General features: G+C 56.7%; 2 protein-coding genes across 2 annotated transcripts; one reads left to right on the forward strand and one right to left on the reverse strand.

The window, feature by feature from the left end:
- Positions 1–55: 55 nt before the first annotated feature.
- On the reverse strand, positions 56–4,976 carry Chpf (chondroitin polymerizing factor). The gene is made up of 4 exons (XM_036173118.1): positions 4,189–4,976; positions 2,687–3,260; positions 2,047–2,226; positions 56–1,732 (listed from the first exon to the last, which is right to left on the reverse strand). The coding sequence occupies exons 1-4, from the start codon at positions 4,500–4,502 to the stop codon at positions 476–478; spliced, it is 2,325 nt and encodes a 774-aa protein (XP_036029011.1). The 5' UTR covers positions 4,503–4,976; the 3' UTR covers positions 56–475.
- Positions 4,146–11,213, forward strand: Tmem198 (transmembrane protein 198). The gene is made up of 5 exons (XM_036173123.1): positions 4,146–5,308; positions 5,611–5,815; positions 7,990–8,565; positions 9,798–10,000; positions 10,326–11,213. The coding sequence occupies exons 2-5, from the start codon at positions 5,650–5,652 to the stop codon at positions 10,461–10,463; spliced, it is 1,083 nt and encodes a 360-aa protein (XP_036029016.1). The 5' UTR covers positions 4,146–5,308; positions 5,611–5,649; the 3' UTR covers positions 10,464–11,213.
- Positions 11,214–11,515: the final 302 nt, after the last annotated feature.

Genomic DNA, 11,515 nt, shown 5'->3' on the forward strand with positions numbered 1-11,515 from the left:
GTTCTCACTGCCCCCAGCCTATCTTGCCAAAACTCTGAATCACCAGTCTATACTCATTAGTCCACATGTAGTCAGTTTATTAAAGCCAGGGCTTCATCATGGATCCAGAACGGAGAAGGTGGTAGATACCATACCCTTCCCTTCTCTGTTCCATCCTTCTCCAACAACTCATCTACAGCCCAGCTCCCCGGACAAGATCCCAGGAACCACGGCTGGCGTCAGGCATAAATACATAGAGGCCACAGCCTGAGTCAGCAGCGTCAAGGGGAGGGGCAGGGAGACTGGGCTAGAAAGGATGGCTCTAGGGCACCTCTCTCGGGGCTTGTCCTGAGCCTGTGGGCCCACAAAGCAAAAGACAAGGGACCAGAGGGCTGCCCTAGGGTCTGAGGCTACAGCCAGCCCTGTCCAGCGAGGCTGGCTGGCGTGTGGCTCCAGGTTATCCAGGAAGAGCAGGGAACCGGGGTAAGGAAGGGGCTTAGGTGCTATTGCCCTGCTCCTGCTCAAAGAGTAGCATGGCAAGCTGGGTGCGTGAGCCGAGGCCCTCGAGCACACTCTGGCGACAGCGGTGGTACAGGTCCTCACTGAGGCGCGTACTGCACGGCTGGGCCCGGTAGCGCTGCAGCAGGGCCGGCTCCACCGCCCGCAGCACGTGCAAACTGGAGAAGCGCAGAAACAGCTCATACACATCCAGGCTCTCCAGCAGCTCGTCCTCCAGCTCGGAGGCTGCCACCAGCCGTCCACGGGCCGCCACATAGTCGGAGTTGTAGAAGCACGCCTCGCTGGCGGCATGGCGATCAAAGTGGCCAGTATCACGGCCCAGTTCTGGCGGCCCAGGCCCCTGAGGTGGAGCCACGGCAGGGTGAAAGGCCTGGAAGTGCATAGGGAAGAAGGCCTGCCAGCCGGAGATGGCGTGCATGCGGCAGCGGTTCAGGAAGTCCGGGGTGAGCACTGTGTCTGGCCCGGCCAGCAGGAACAGAGTGTCTAGTGGGTGCTTCTTGGAGAGGAGATCCATGAGACGCAGTGGAGAGGGTGCAGCTGTCTGCACGCTGAGCCAGGGCACCCGGGCACCGGGGAAACGCCGCTCTAGCTCTGCCACGTGGGCCTTGACAGGTGCGAAGACATCTGTGTGGGCCGCTCGCTGGGCCTGGCGTGGCTCATACAGTAGCAGCAGGGTCAAGGATGCTGCATCACCCGGCTCCAGTGCTGCAGTGGCAAAGGCTTCCAGGAAGCCAGAGGCCAGGTCACGCTCGGCGGCTGCGAGCGGGAGAAGCACAGTGAGCCGAGAGGCCTCAGTGACATAGGGCACCGGCAAGATCTCCACCCGGCTCAAGGGCCGGAGGAGCTGTACCCTTCGGGTGAGGGGCCGGCGGCCACCCTGGGGCGTCAGCGCTTCTAGCCGCAAGTCTAGTGTGTACTCCATGCCTCGGGCTGGGTCGAAACGCCGGTAGCCATTCACCAGCTGCTGCTTCTGGAGCCGCAGTGCTGGTTGGTAACGACGATTGAGTTCCTCTAAGGCTGTCCCCAGAACATCAGCCACATCAGCCCGGTCGGCCCCACGCAGCGGGCAGCGGGGCGAGCCATCGGCACAGGAGAAAGCGTACTGTTCCGTGAAGTAGTCCCAGCGCAGAACCTCAAAGCGGGAGGCAGGGCGAGACGGAGCTGGAATGCCCACTGGCCAGCTGGAAGCCCGCTCCCCGTCAGCAGCCAGTCTGCTCGTATTCTGGATCTCCCACTGGGGCCAGAAAACAGGCCATGAGCAAAGCAGGGAGGCACAGAGCCAGTACACACCTAGAGGCTCTGTGGGCAGTGATACTCAGGGAGGACCCACAGCCTACTGCAAACCTCTGCTCACCCAAGGGCCCCACAGTCTCTCCACAGGTTGAGGCCGCTTGAAAATGAAAAGGGGGGGGGGCGGGATTTCCTGGAGGTTCCACAGAGTCAAAGAAAGACCTGGAATTTTAGCGCTGACTTTTTATTCCCCACGATCTCTCAGAATCTGTTCCCCTTCACCCCTTCATTCCCCTAGCCCTCAAGAGCAGATTGTACCTGCAATTCTTGAATCTCCTGGTAGGTGCGGTCCAGCTCAGCCCGGGCAAACGCCTTGTGTAGCTGGTACATGTGCACAGGGTCACGCACAGGGTGGGCTGTCAAGGCGTTGCGGAAACGGGAGTCCCCCTCCTGCACGGGTTCCCCAGGGCTCAACTCCAGATAGCTGTAGTGTACTCCCTGTGGAGAGGAAGGGAGGCATCCGGGAACAATAACAGAACGGTCTTTCCCCCATCTCCTAGCTAGTGTCCTATCTCCTAATGCTATAACCAGTTATGGACTTGGCAGTCAGAGTTCTGTAGACTTCAAGTCAATTTGATGTACAACCCTGGTCGAATCTCTTTGAGCTCATCTGTGAGAGGTGTCCACAGAACTCAATAAAATAACACTGAATACACACAGTATGCAAGGATCTCTTACTTTTCCCTAATCCCTATACAGCCCTGCCTAATAACTGTTCCCATCAGCATGCACGAGGCTACTGAAGCTCAGATCTAGTAATTTACCTAGGACCACTGGGATTTTTAAAAAGGATAGGTTTAACTGGAAACCCAGGCCTCTCTCTCTACCACTCCATCTCTCTCCTGGGAACTATGCAAGTTCTGAGAGGAGACACTACCGGGGAGGCTTATCTTCCTACCTCATGGTCACCAGTACAGCCCACGCCTGTGGCATCAAGGATGCAGCGTCCCAACCACTCATCTGGGCGAGCACTGACGATGTCATTGCGGCAGCTTTCCAGGTGGGGGCGCAGTTGCTGCAGCAGCGTGCGCGACAGTAACACTCCAAAGCCCCCGTGGCAGTAGCGGCCTGGGGTGGTCTCTCCACCGATGAAGTCCTGGGGCCGACCGAGATAGAGATGGGTTGCCGAGGCAAGGCTGAGGCGGCCAGCTAGACGGTCCAGTCTGTGCGCCTCGGTGTAAGTGGCATCGGGCACTAGGAAAAACCAGTCAAAGTCATCGTGGTGTTGCTCCAGCAGGTGGCGTAGCGCCAGGTGCAGGTGTCCGATGGGCCGCTCTTCGCCCAGTGTCACCACGGCCATGCCTGATGGGGTCCGGCGACCCCGAGCACCGGTCAGGAACAATACACGCTCCAATCGGTGTCCCAGAGTTCGGTTCACAGCCACGCCCAGTGTAGGCAACGTGGCCTGTGAGGTCAGCACAGCCACCAGCAGCCTCTGCCTGATGCCCAGCTCCGTGCTGATATACCGAGTTCTGGGAAAAGACAGTTACAAACAGGATAGCACACAGGCTCCGCCTGTTATTTCTTCTCTGGGCCTGTTTTGCACCCATGAACAGGGTTAAGAATAATATCTCTCCTATGAGGCATAAGAACTTAAGTGAAATACAGGTCTTAGCATTTAGGAGATAAGCATTTTGGTAAGAGAGAGATATATTAGATCTAATTCCAGGTTTCACAGGATAGTAGTTGTGTTCCTGAGCATAATACTTAATTTGAGCCACCTGTAAAACGGGACTGGTTGTATTTAAACAGTACAGTGCTTGGCACACCTTGCATATACTTCCTGCTATACGAAGATGCTGCCATCCCCCCAAGTATGTCCTACAAATGATGTGTAGTAATATATGACATAGTGCTGTAGAAAATGTCTCCCAAGTCCATGACAGTAACTCACCTTCCTAAGGTAGAAGGTAAGTTGTAAAACTGGAATTCACTGTTACTTAGAAGGAACTACTTCAATTCGTGGGCAGAGACATCTATGTGATGAGTACCTTCCACCCTGTCCCATCTCATCCCAAGGGGGCCCTTGAAACCCATCTAGGAATAAAATACAGATAAATTCCAGTTCCCTCCTTTTTCTTTCCTCCTCTTTATACACTTATCCTCCTTAACACCAATTTCTCCAATCTAAACAGACTAGCTAGGGGCTAAGAGGGTCTTTGGGGAACTAGAGGTGCAGACTGTTTAGCTCAGCTCAGATCCGGGCGTGATCCAGAAAAAGCTTCAAACTGGCCCCCTGCCTCCCTGGAAAGCAGGGTCATAGGAAGTAATCGAGGCCCAAGGACTTCCTGGCCGGCCAGCCCCTTCCTTCCGGAGCCTGACCCGGCCTCCGGCGGCCTCCCCAGCACGCGCGTCCGGGTTGGTACCCGGGGGGATGGGGCGGATGGAGCGGATCCGTACCTGACGGCTTTCTTGGCGGCCTGGCCGGGCTGGGCCGGGTGGTAGGGCAAGACACGAGGCTCCCAGCTCTCACCGGCGCCCGCGCCAGCCCCGGGTCTCTCGCGCTCCGCTCCGGGCTGCACCGAGTTGGGCCGGCGCGCCGCGTTGGTGTTGCCGCGCGGCGGCAGCTCAGAGTCTCCGGGTTGGGGCGGCCCCGGGCCGCAAGGCTCCTCCACCCAGGTGACGCTGAGCAGGCTCAGGGTGAAGCCCAGGGAGATGCCCACGGCCACAGGCCCCGCGGGCCGCAACACCGACAGCAGCAGCGACGCCCGCATGGCGTCCCGACACCGGGCCCCCGGCCCCCGCGCAGCCCGAGGAGGCTCCGAGGGGGCGGGACCGGGGAGGGGGCGGATCCGGAGGGCCCGGGCCCAGCAGGCGGGCCCGCTCCCTCCCCGCCGAGCAGAGCCAGCAGCGACAGCCGGAACCCCCGCGCTGCTCCGCTGCCCCTCCAGCTGCGCTCCGCGTCCCGGCCTCCCAGGCGGCTGCTGTCCGACGTGTCATGCGAGGGCCCCGCCCCCGAGGTGGGGTCTCAGCCGTCAGCTACCGGAGAGGGATGGAGAGGGAGGAGGTTAAAGGGGAAGGACCCCCGGAAGTGCCCCCTCCTCAGCGTCGGAGAGGCAGACGCCAGGGGCGGAGTCCCCCTGCTTCCCTCGGCGTGGTTGGTGCATCCCGGGTGACGTCAGAAGCAGCCCGCCCCTGCCTGGATGGTGCACCCTGAGTGACGTCAGGAGCAGAGGCCGGAGCTGTCCATCAGCACCAAAGGCCGCCGGCGGGCTCAGGGGCATGGGGCCGCGGCTCCGGGGCAGCCCGAGCTCCTGCTCCTGCTCCTGCTCCTGCTCTTTTCCCTTCCCCGGGCCGGGTCCGAGTCACCGGGCCGTGGGACTGCAGTGCCAGCCGGTGTTGGAGGTGGAGCGGCGACGCCGTCGCACAGAGACCTGTCTCTCCGGCCCAGCAGCCCCCTTCCCACGGCGGACTTTGCCCGGACCCCAGTCAGTAGGAGCCACTGGCGTCCCACAACCCCGGCTCCTCCAGCCCTTGAACAGCCTTTCTTGCTCGGAAGCTCAGGTCACCTCCAGCCCAGGTAGATCTTGGACAATTTCAAATTGAGCCTCTCACAGATGGTGCTCGGGCTTGCCTCCTTTTTTGCCAGCATCGCCCTACCCTCGCCTGGCCCCATCTAGTCCCTCTTTTAAGTCCATCCCAACCGCCTCTGGCCGGGCACTTGTTTCTCTTTGTCTTTGCTGCCTGTTCCAGAGACGCTTCCAGAGCTGCCTGATGTGGGCACCAATTCCTTTGTCCACCGTGCCCTTGCTGAATTCTCCCACTCGCACTGTTATCCTGGTGGAGACCCACAACTGACTCTCGACCCCAATTTCCTATCAGGTTGACCTGGGAGGGTGACCCTCTTCCATTCCCGGCACTATGCCGGGTACTATGGAAACTCTGCGGTTCCAGCTGCTGCCCCCGGAGCCAGATGATGCCTTCTGGGGTGCACCCTGTGAACAGCCTCTGGAGCGCAGGTATCAGGCACTGCCGGCCCTCGTCTGCATCATGTGCTGTTTGTTTGGAGTCGTCTACTGCTTCTTTGGTGAGATCCCCCTCATTCCTCACCTGTGCCCCTCCACGGTTTCCCCGAGGTTCCTTTTCTGGTGTCTCTTCCAAATCATTTCCAGCCCATCTTGCCCCCATGCCTATATCTTTCTCTTGTTGATCCCAGATATATTTGTAGATCGTTGACTCTAGACTCTACAGAGCAGAGGTTTTTAATTTAGGCTCTTTGAGTTTGAATCTGGCTCTATATGTTTCACTCTGGTATAGGAACGTTAACCTGAGTCTCATCTTTCTCACCTGGACAAAGGCAACAATGTTTGTCTCATATACATGAATTAGTAGGTACTCAAAGGACAGTAGCTATTGTAGTGAAGATGTGTTTGGATCACCAGGCTAAATGGACAGTGAAAACACTTAGCATGGTGGTTAAGCATGGGTCCCTTACAACAGGGCATATTGTATGGTGGGGGCGAGACCTAGAATATTCACACTTGTGATACATATTGGTGTGGGCTGGATGGTAGTCACACACATGGAGATCGCCTACAAGGCAGATTCCCATAAGGATGGTTATTGTGAAGAGTTGTATGGGGGAGGGTGTGGTATGTCTGTAATCCCAGCATCCAGGAAGCTGAGAAATGGAAGCTCAAGGCCAGTATGGATGACATGGTGGTGCAGTGGGTTGTGTGTGTGTGCATGTGTGTGCAGTAACTGCAAGAGTTCAGTTGAGCAGGTGAGTGTGGGTCCAGTTGACAGCTCTCGAGCTCTTGGCCCAAGGTCTTGGCTGCCTTCCTTAGAGAAAAGTATATCTTTTTCTCATTTCCACAAAGGTATCACATGGGCTAGTGGCAGCGTAGAGTAAATGCCCAGTGGACTCTTCAGAAAGTTATAGAACTTCACAGTGGGCACTGCCTTCTCTGAGTAGGGACCCAAAGAAAGCCTCCAAGAAGATAGTAAGTATCAGAACCAGTTTGGGCAAAAGGGCTGGCAGGTTTGCCAGAGTGTGGCAGACGAAGAGTTGGGAATATGGGGGGTGGGTCATCTTGTCTTTCTTTTACATTTTTACAGAGTGGGCAGGAGAAATGCTCCCCTCACAAGGGTTTAGGACATGTAATGGGTCTTCACTGATCTCCACTCCCTCTGCTCTGTGTACCTACTCCCTCTGCATGGTGCTCTGGATAGCTTCATTCCTTACCCTCAGCTCCCATGTCATCCTTCCCATTTTGGATGCTCCTATTGTGTGATTCAGAGCCTTTCTAAACTCTGCTCCTCTCTAACTCCTGAACCTTCTGGGATCCGATACCCTCCCCCCCATTCTTGGGACCAAATCTCCTTTTTATTTTTAATATCTTTCTTTTTGGCTCTCCCTGCCTCTCCTTGACTCCCAACTCTGATGTCCACCTTCCCAGCTGTTCAGGATCTACACCCCGCCCCTCTTTCGAATACTGCTAATGGGTGTAAATTCCCTATAACCTCCTCTTCTGAAACTCCACAACCACAACTTCTCCACATAGCCCTCTAGTATTCCCTACTACCCCCTAGCGCCCTCCACTGGCTCTCTTTGATCCCTGAAACTCCAATCAGGAGACCATTCCTCCACACTGTGGTCTCTAGTGATCCGATCCCACTTCTCCGGCCTCAGCACTCCTGTCTTTAATAATCTCAATGCTTCTACTTTTGTCCCCCAAACCCAGCTCTGCCATCTCTGTAACTTGCCAGCAGGGCTTTAGTTCTGAAGCCCTGTGACCATACAAGGATCTCATCTTCCCACAAACTTATGTGACCTCACCCCTATACATCATTTCTTTTCTGACTTCCAGGTTCTTCCTCCCTGACTAGTCTCTCCTCAGAGGACTCCATTGCCGGTCCCCTTGTAACTCCAATGAGTGATCTCTCTGAACCCTATGATTCTAAAGACCCCACTGCCCCATTACTGATTTACTCAACCCCAGTGACCCTTAACTCTGACCCTCAAAGACTTCAAAACATTATTTCAATAATTACCTCTTTCCAGAGATTCCCAGCAAGCATCTACATGCTTCCCCCACCCCGCCCCCGTGACCTCTAGCTCTACCACTGAGCCCTGTGACCTCTAATTTTCTTATTTTAGCACCGTGTCTCTGATTTCCTCGTGACTCTATGTTCCCAACCCTCTGACTTCCCGCCTGGGAAACATCATTCTGGCCCCTCACTGACCCTGTTCCCCTCCAGGTTACCGCTGCTTCAAGGCAGTACTCTTCCTCACTGGTTTGCTGTTTGGCTCGGTGGTCATCTTCCTGCTGTGCTACCGAGAGCGGGTTCTGGAGACGCAGCTGAGTGCCGGGGCAAGCGCAGGCATCGCACTGGGCATTGGGCTGCTCTGCGGGCTGGTAGCCATGCTGGTGCGCAGCGTGGGCCTCTTCCTGGTGGGGCTGCTGCTCGGCCTGCTGCTCGCTGCCGCCGCCCTGCTGGGCTCTGCACCCTATTACCAGCCTGGCTCTGTATGGGGCCCACTGGGGCTGCTACTGGGAGGCGGCCTGCTCTGTGCCCTGCTCACGCTGCGCTGGCCCCGACCGCTCACCACCCTTGCCACTGCGGTGACCGGTGCTGCTCTCATCGCCGCTGCCGCAGACTATTTTGCTGAACTGCTGCTGCTGGGGCGCTACGTCGTGGAGCGACTGCGGGCTGCGCCTGTGCCGCCCCTCTGCTGGCGGAGCTGGGCCCTGCTGGCGCTCTGGCCCCTCCTTAGCCTGATGGGCGTTCTGGTGCAGTGGAGGGTGACAACCGAGAGGGACTCCCACACAGAAGGTGAGAAGGCACCGACTAGGGTGGGCATGGGACGAAGGGATGGACAAAGGTGGGTGGGGTGATGGAGCGATCCGTGAGCCGGGACCGAAGCTATACACACCCCCCAACTGGAAGGCCCCAGTTAGGAAGTGGACTGGGCCGGGGTCTAGGAGAATAAGACTAAGGAACAATATTCATTCGAAAGGGATGTGTAGGGCACTGGCTGTAGGTCAAGCCCATTCCAGGCGCTGGGGTGACAGAGCAGAGATGAAAGAAGGACAGAGGATGTAACTCAGTACACGCTTGCCCAACACGTGAAGGGCTCTTGAGTTTGAGTTCCAGGACCACAAACAAACAAACGCTATCAGAGATGGGCTCATGCCCTCATGGGTATACATCCAGGGCAGCCGAGCAACAGATAGGAAACAAGCAAACAAACAAACAAACAAATAAGTTAATTCCAGTCATGTGGAGTGGTATGGAGGGACACAAGGTAACATAAAACTGTAACTTTATGGTGTCCTCTGTAGTGAAGAGTGGCCAAGGAATGCTGCTTGGAGCAGGTGCGGTCCATGAGACAGGCTGATGGTATTGACCCTCTGGGCCGAATTTTGTTAGGACAATGAGATGCCCAGGGAGGGCATAGAGCAGGGGAGGAAAGGACATGGTTAATGTTGGGAATGTAGAGCACATTAGAGCAGTGGTTCTCAACCCTCCTGATGCTGCAGGCAACCCTTTCATACAGTTCCTCATGTTGTGGTGACCCCCAACCATAAACTTATTTTCGTTGCTACTTCATAACTGTAATTTTGTTACTGTTACGAATGATATGTTTTCTAAATGGTCTTAGGTGACTCCTGTGAGAGGGTCGTCTCACCAAGGGGGTTGAGACCCACAGGTTGAGAACCACTGCATTAAAGGGGGGGGCAGGTGGAGACAGGAAACAGTGAAGAAGCTGCTGTCCAGTTGAAAGGTGATGGCGGCTGGCCTGGGAGTCACCCAAGGCCTTAGGATTGGAACGGCAACAACAGTTGTGGAGAGGCTATTGCACATACAGGCCTTTGCAAGAAAAGGAAATCAGTGGCAAGTGCCATCTTGGAGGTGGGAAATGAGGAAAGGAAGTAACAGGGTGGCAGTGGGAGTCAGAGGCAAGGGGCTGTGCCAGCCTAACGCCCCTTGAGGGAAAGAGAGGGAGAGGGCTCAGGGGAGAGCTATGTGAGCTGAGTCTTCCGTGCCCACCCGTCTCTCTCCAGTGGTCATCAGCCGGCAGCGGAGGCGAGTGCAGCTGATGCGGATCCGGCAGCAGGAAGAACGCAAGGAGAAGCGGAGGAAGAAGAGACCCCCTCGGGCTCCTTCCCGAGGTCCTCGGGCACCTCCGCGGCCTGGTCCCCCGGACCCTGCCTATAGACGCAGGCCAGTGCCCATCAAACGCTTCAATGGAGATGTCCTCTCGCCGGTGAGGGCCCAGAGCCCCTCCAGCTCCAGGGTGGGAGGAGTGTGTAGACTGACCATGCAGGACTGAGCCTTCTAAGGGGACACTGGCCTTAAGGCCCGTGTTTTTCTATCCATCAGAACCTCTATACCTGGGCTCTGATGGATCCAGCTTTGTAGATGTCCACAAGTCCTGACATTAAGTGGACATGGTATATGGTGCATTTTAGGGCTGTGGACTCAGTGTGGAGATGCCTTGGGTTTGTGCAGGTCAGGAGAGTGTCAGGCCTGGGTGGTACAGGGAGAGGGGGTTCTGCAGCAGTACTCACACCCGTGCTTTTTCCCCACAGAGTTACATCCAGAGCTTCCGGGATCGGCAGACTGGGAGCTCTCTGAGCTCCTTCATGGCCTCACCCACAGACACAGACTATGAGTATGGGTCCCGGGGGCCACTGACAGCCTGCTCGGGACCCCCCGTGAGGGTGTAGTCATGTTTCCACTGTCTAAGACTCTGCAGTCATCAGCTCTGCCAGCTTGGAGAGCCCTGCCAGACCACTACTGAGGCTTCATGGCCCTGTGTGTGGTCTTTGGCTGTCTCTCTTCCCTCCTTGGAGAGGGCTGGCCAGCCACCAGAAGGGAGGCTGTGTCTCGGGCTAGGTAGGCCTGGCCGGAGGGAGAAGCTCCCGTCCAAGCTCCCGAGGGACTCGGGATGTGAGCCCCACTGGGATGTGCTCAGGGTTGTCTGTTGCCCACATAGGCGTGTGTGAAGGGGTAGGCTTTGAGGGGACACTGGGACCCTTGCCTTAGTTTTCTGATTGGCAGGGCTTCTTCAGGGCCAGCCCCGCCTCCCGTCCCATGGCTGGGGTCCCACAGGCCACTCTCCTGCATGTCTGTGAGGAGGAGGAGGCCTGCCTGCCTCCCCTACTGCTCTGCCTCCCGACCACCCATCTGAGGCTTCTTGTCACTGTCCATGGAGCTAATGCAGCACCCCTCACCCTGGTCCCCTGGCCTCTGCAAAGCCACCAGCCTGAAGGGCAGTGGCAGGGGATGGGGGTGGGGAGTGCTGTTCTGGGTTGGGTTTGGGAGGAGGGTGGAGGGAGAATGGAGGGAGAAGGGCTTACATGCACGGTGCATGTCTGGTGTCTGCCATGCCACCCTAGACACCTCATGCTTCTGTCCCCTCCCACCCTGTTTAACATCTTTTATAAATGTGCCAAACTATGTGGCCTCTGCCAGAAGTCTTCAGTAACTGGTCCTTCCATCAACCAAGTTGGAAACCCTGCAACCTTGGAGCTATGTCACTGAATATAGGGACTCCAAGCACACCTGCCCTCCCATGGCGCACAGACAGGCGTGGGCACAAATGGTAGCGTGTGTGTTGTTTTTTTTTTTTAATTGTTTCCTGATTCCTCTGGCTCCTCCCTTCCCACTGTGCCCAGTGTAAGGGTACACGTCTCCTTCCAAACTGTCTGAGGGCATTGGTCTGGCTCAGTCTTCTAGTCACCTGTAGAAGTATGAATGCATGTGGGACTGGGGGGTG

This window comes from Onychomys torridus, chromosome 23 (genome assembly GCF_903995425.1).
Source record: "Onychomys torridus chromosome 23, mOncTor1.1, whole genome shotgun sequence".
In the NCBI taxonomy this organism is placed as follows: Eukaryota; Metazoa; Chordata; class Mammalia; order Rodentia; family Cricetidae; genus Onychomys; species Onychomys torridus.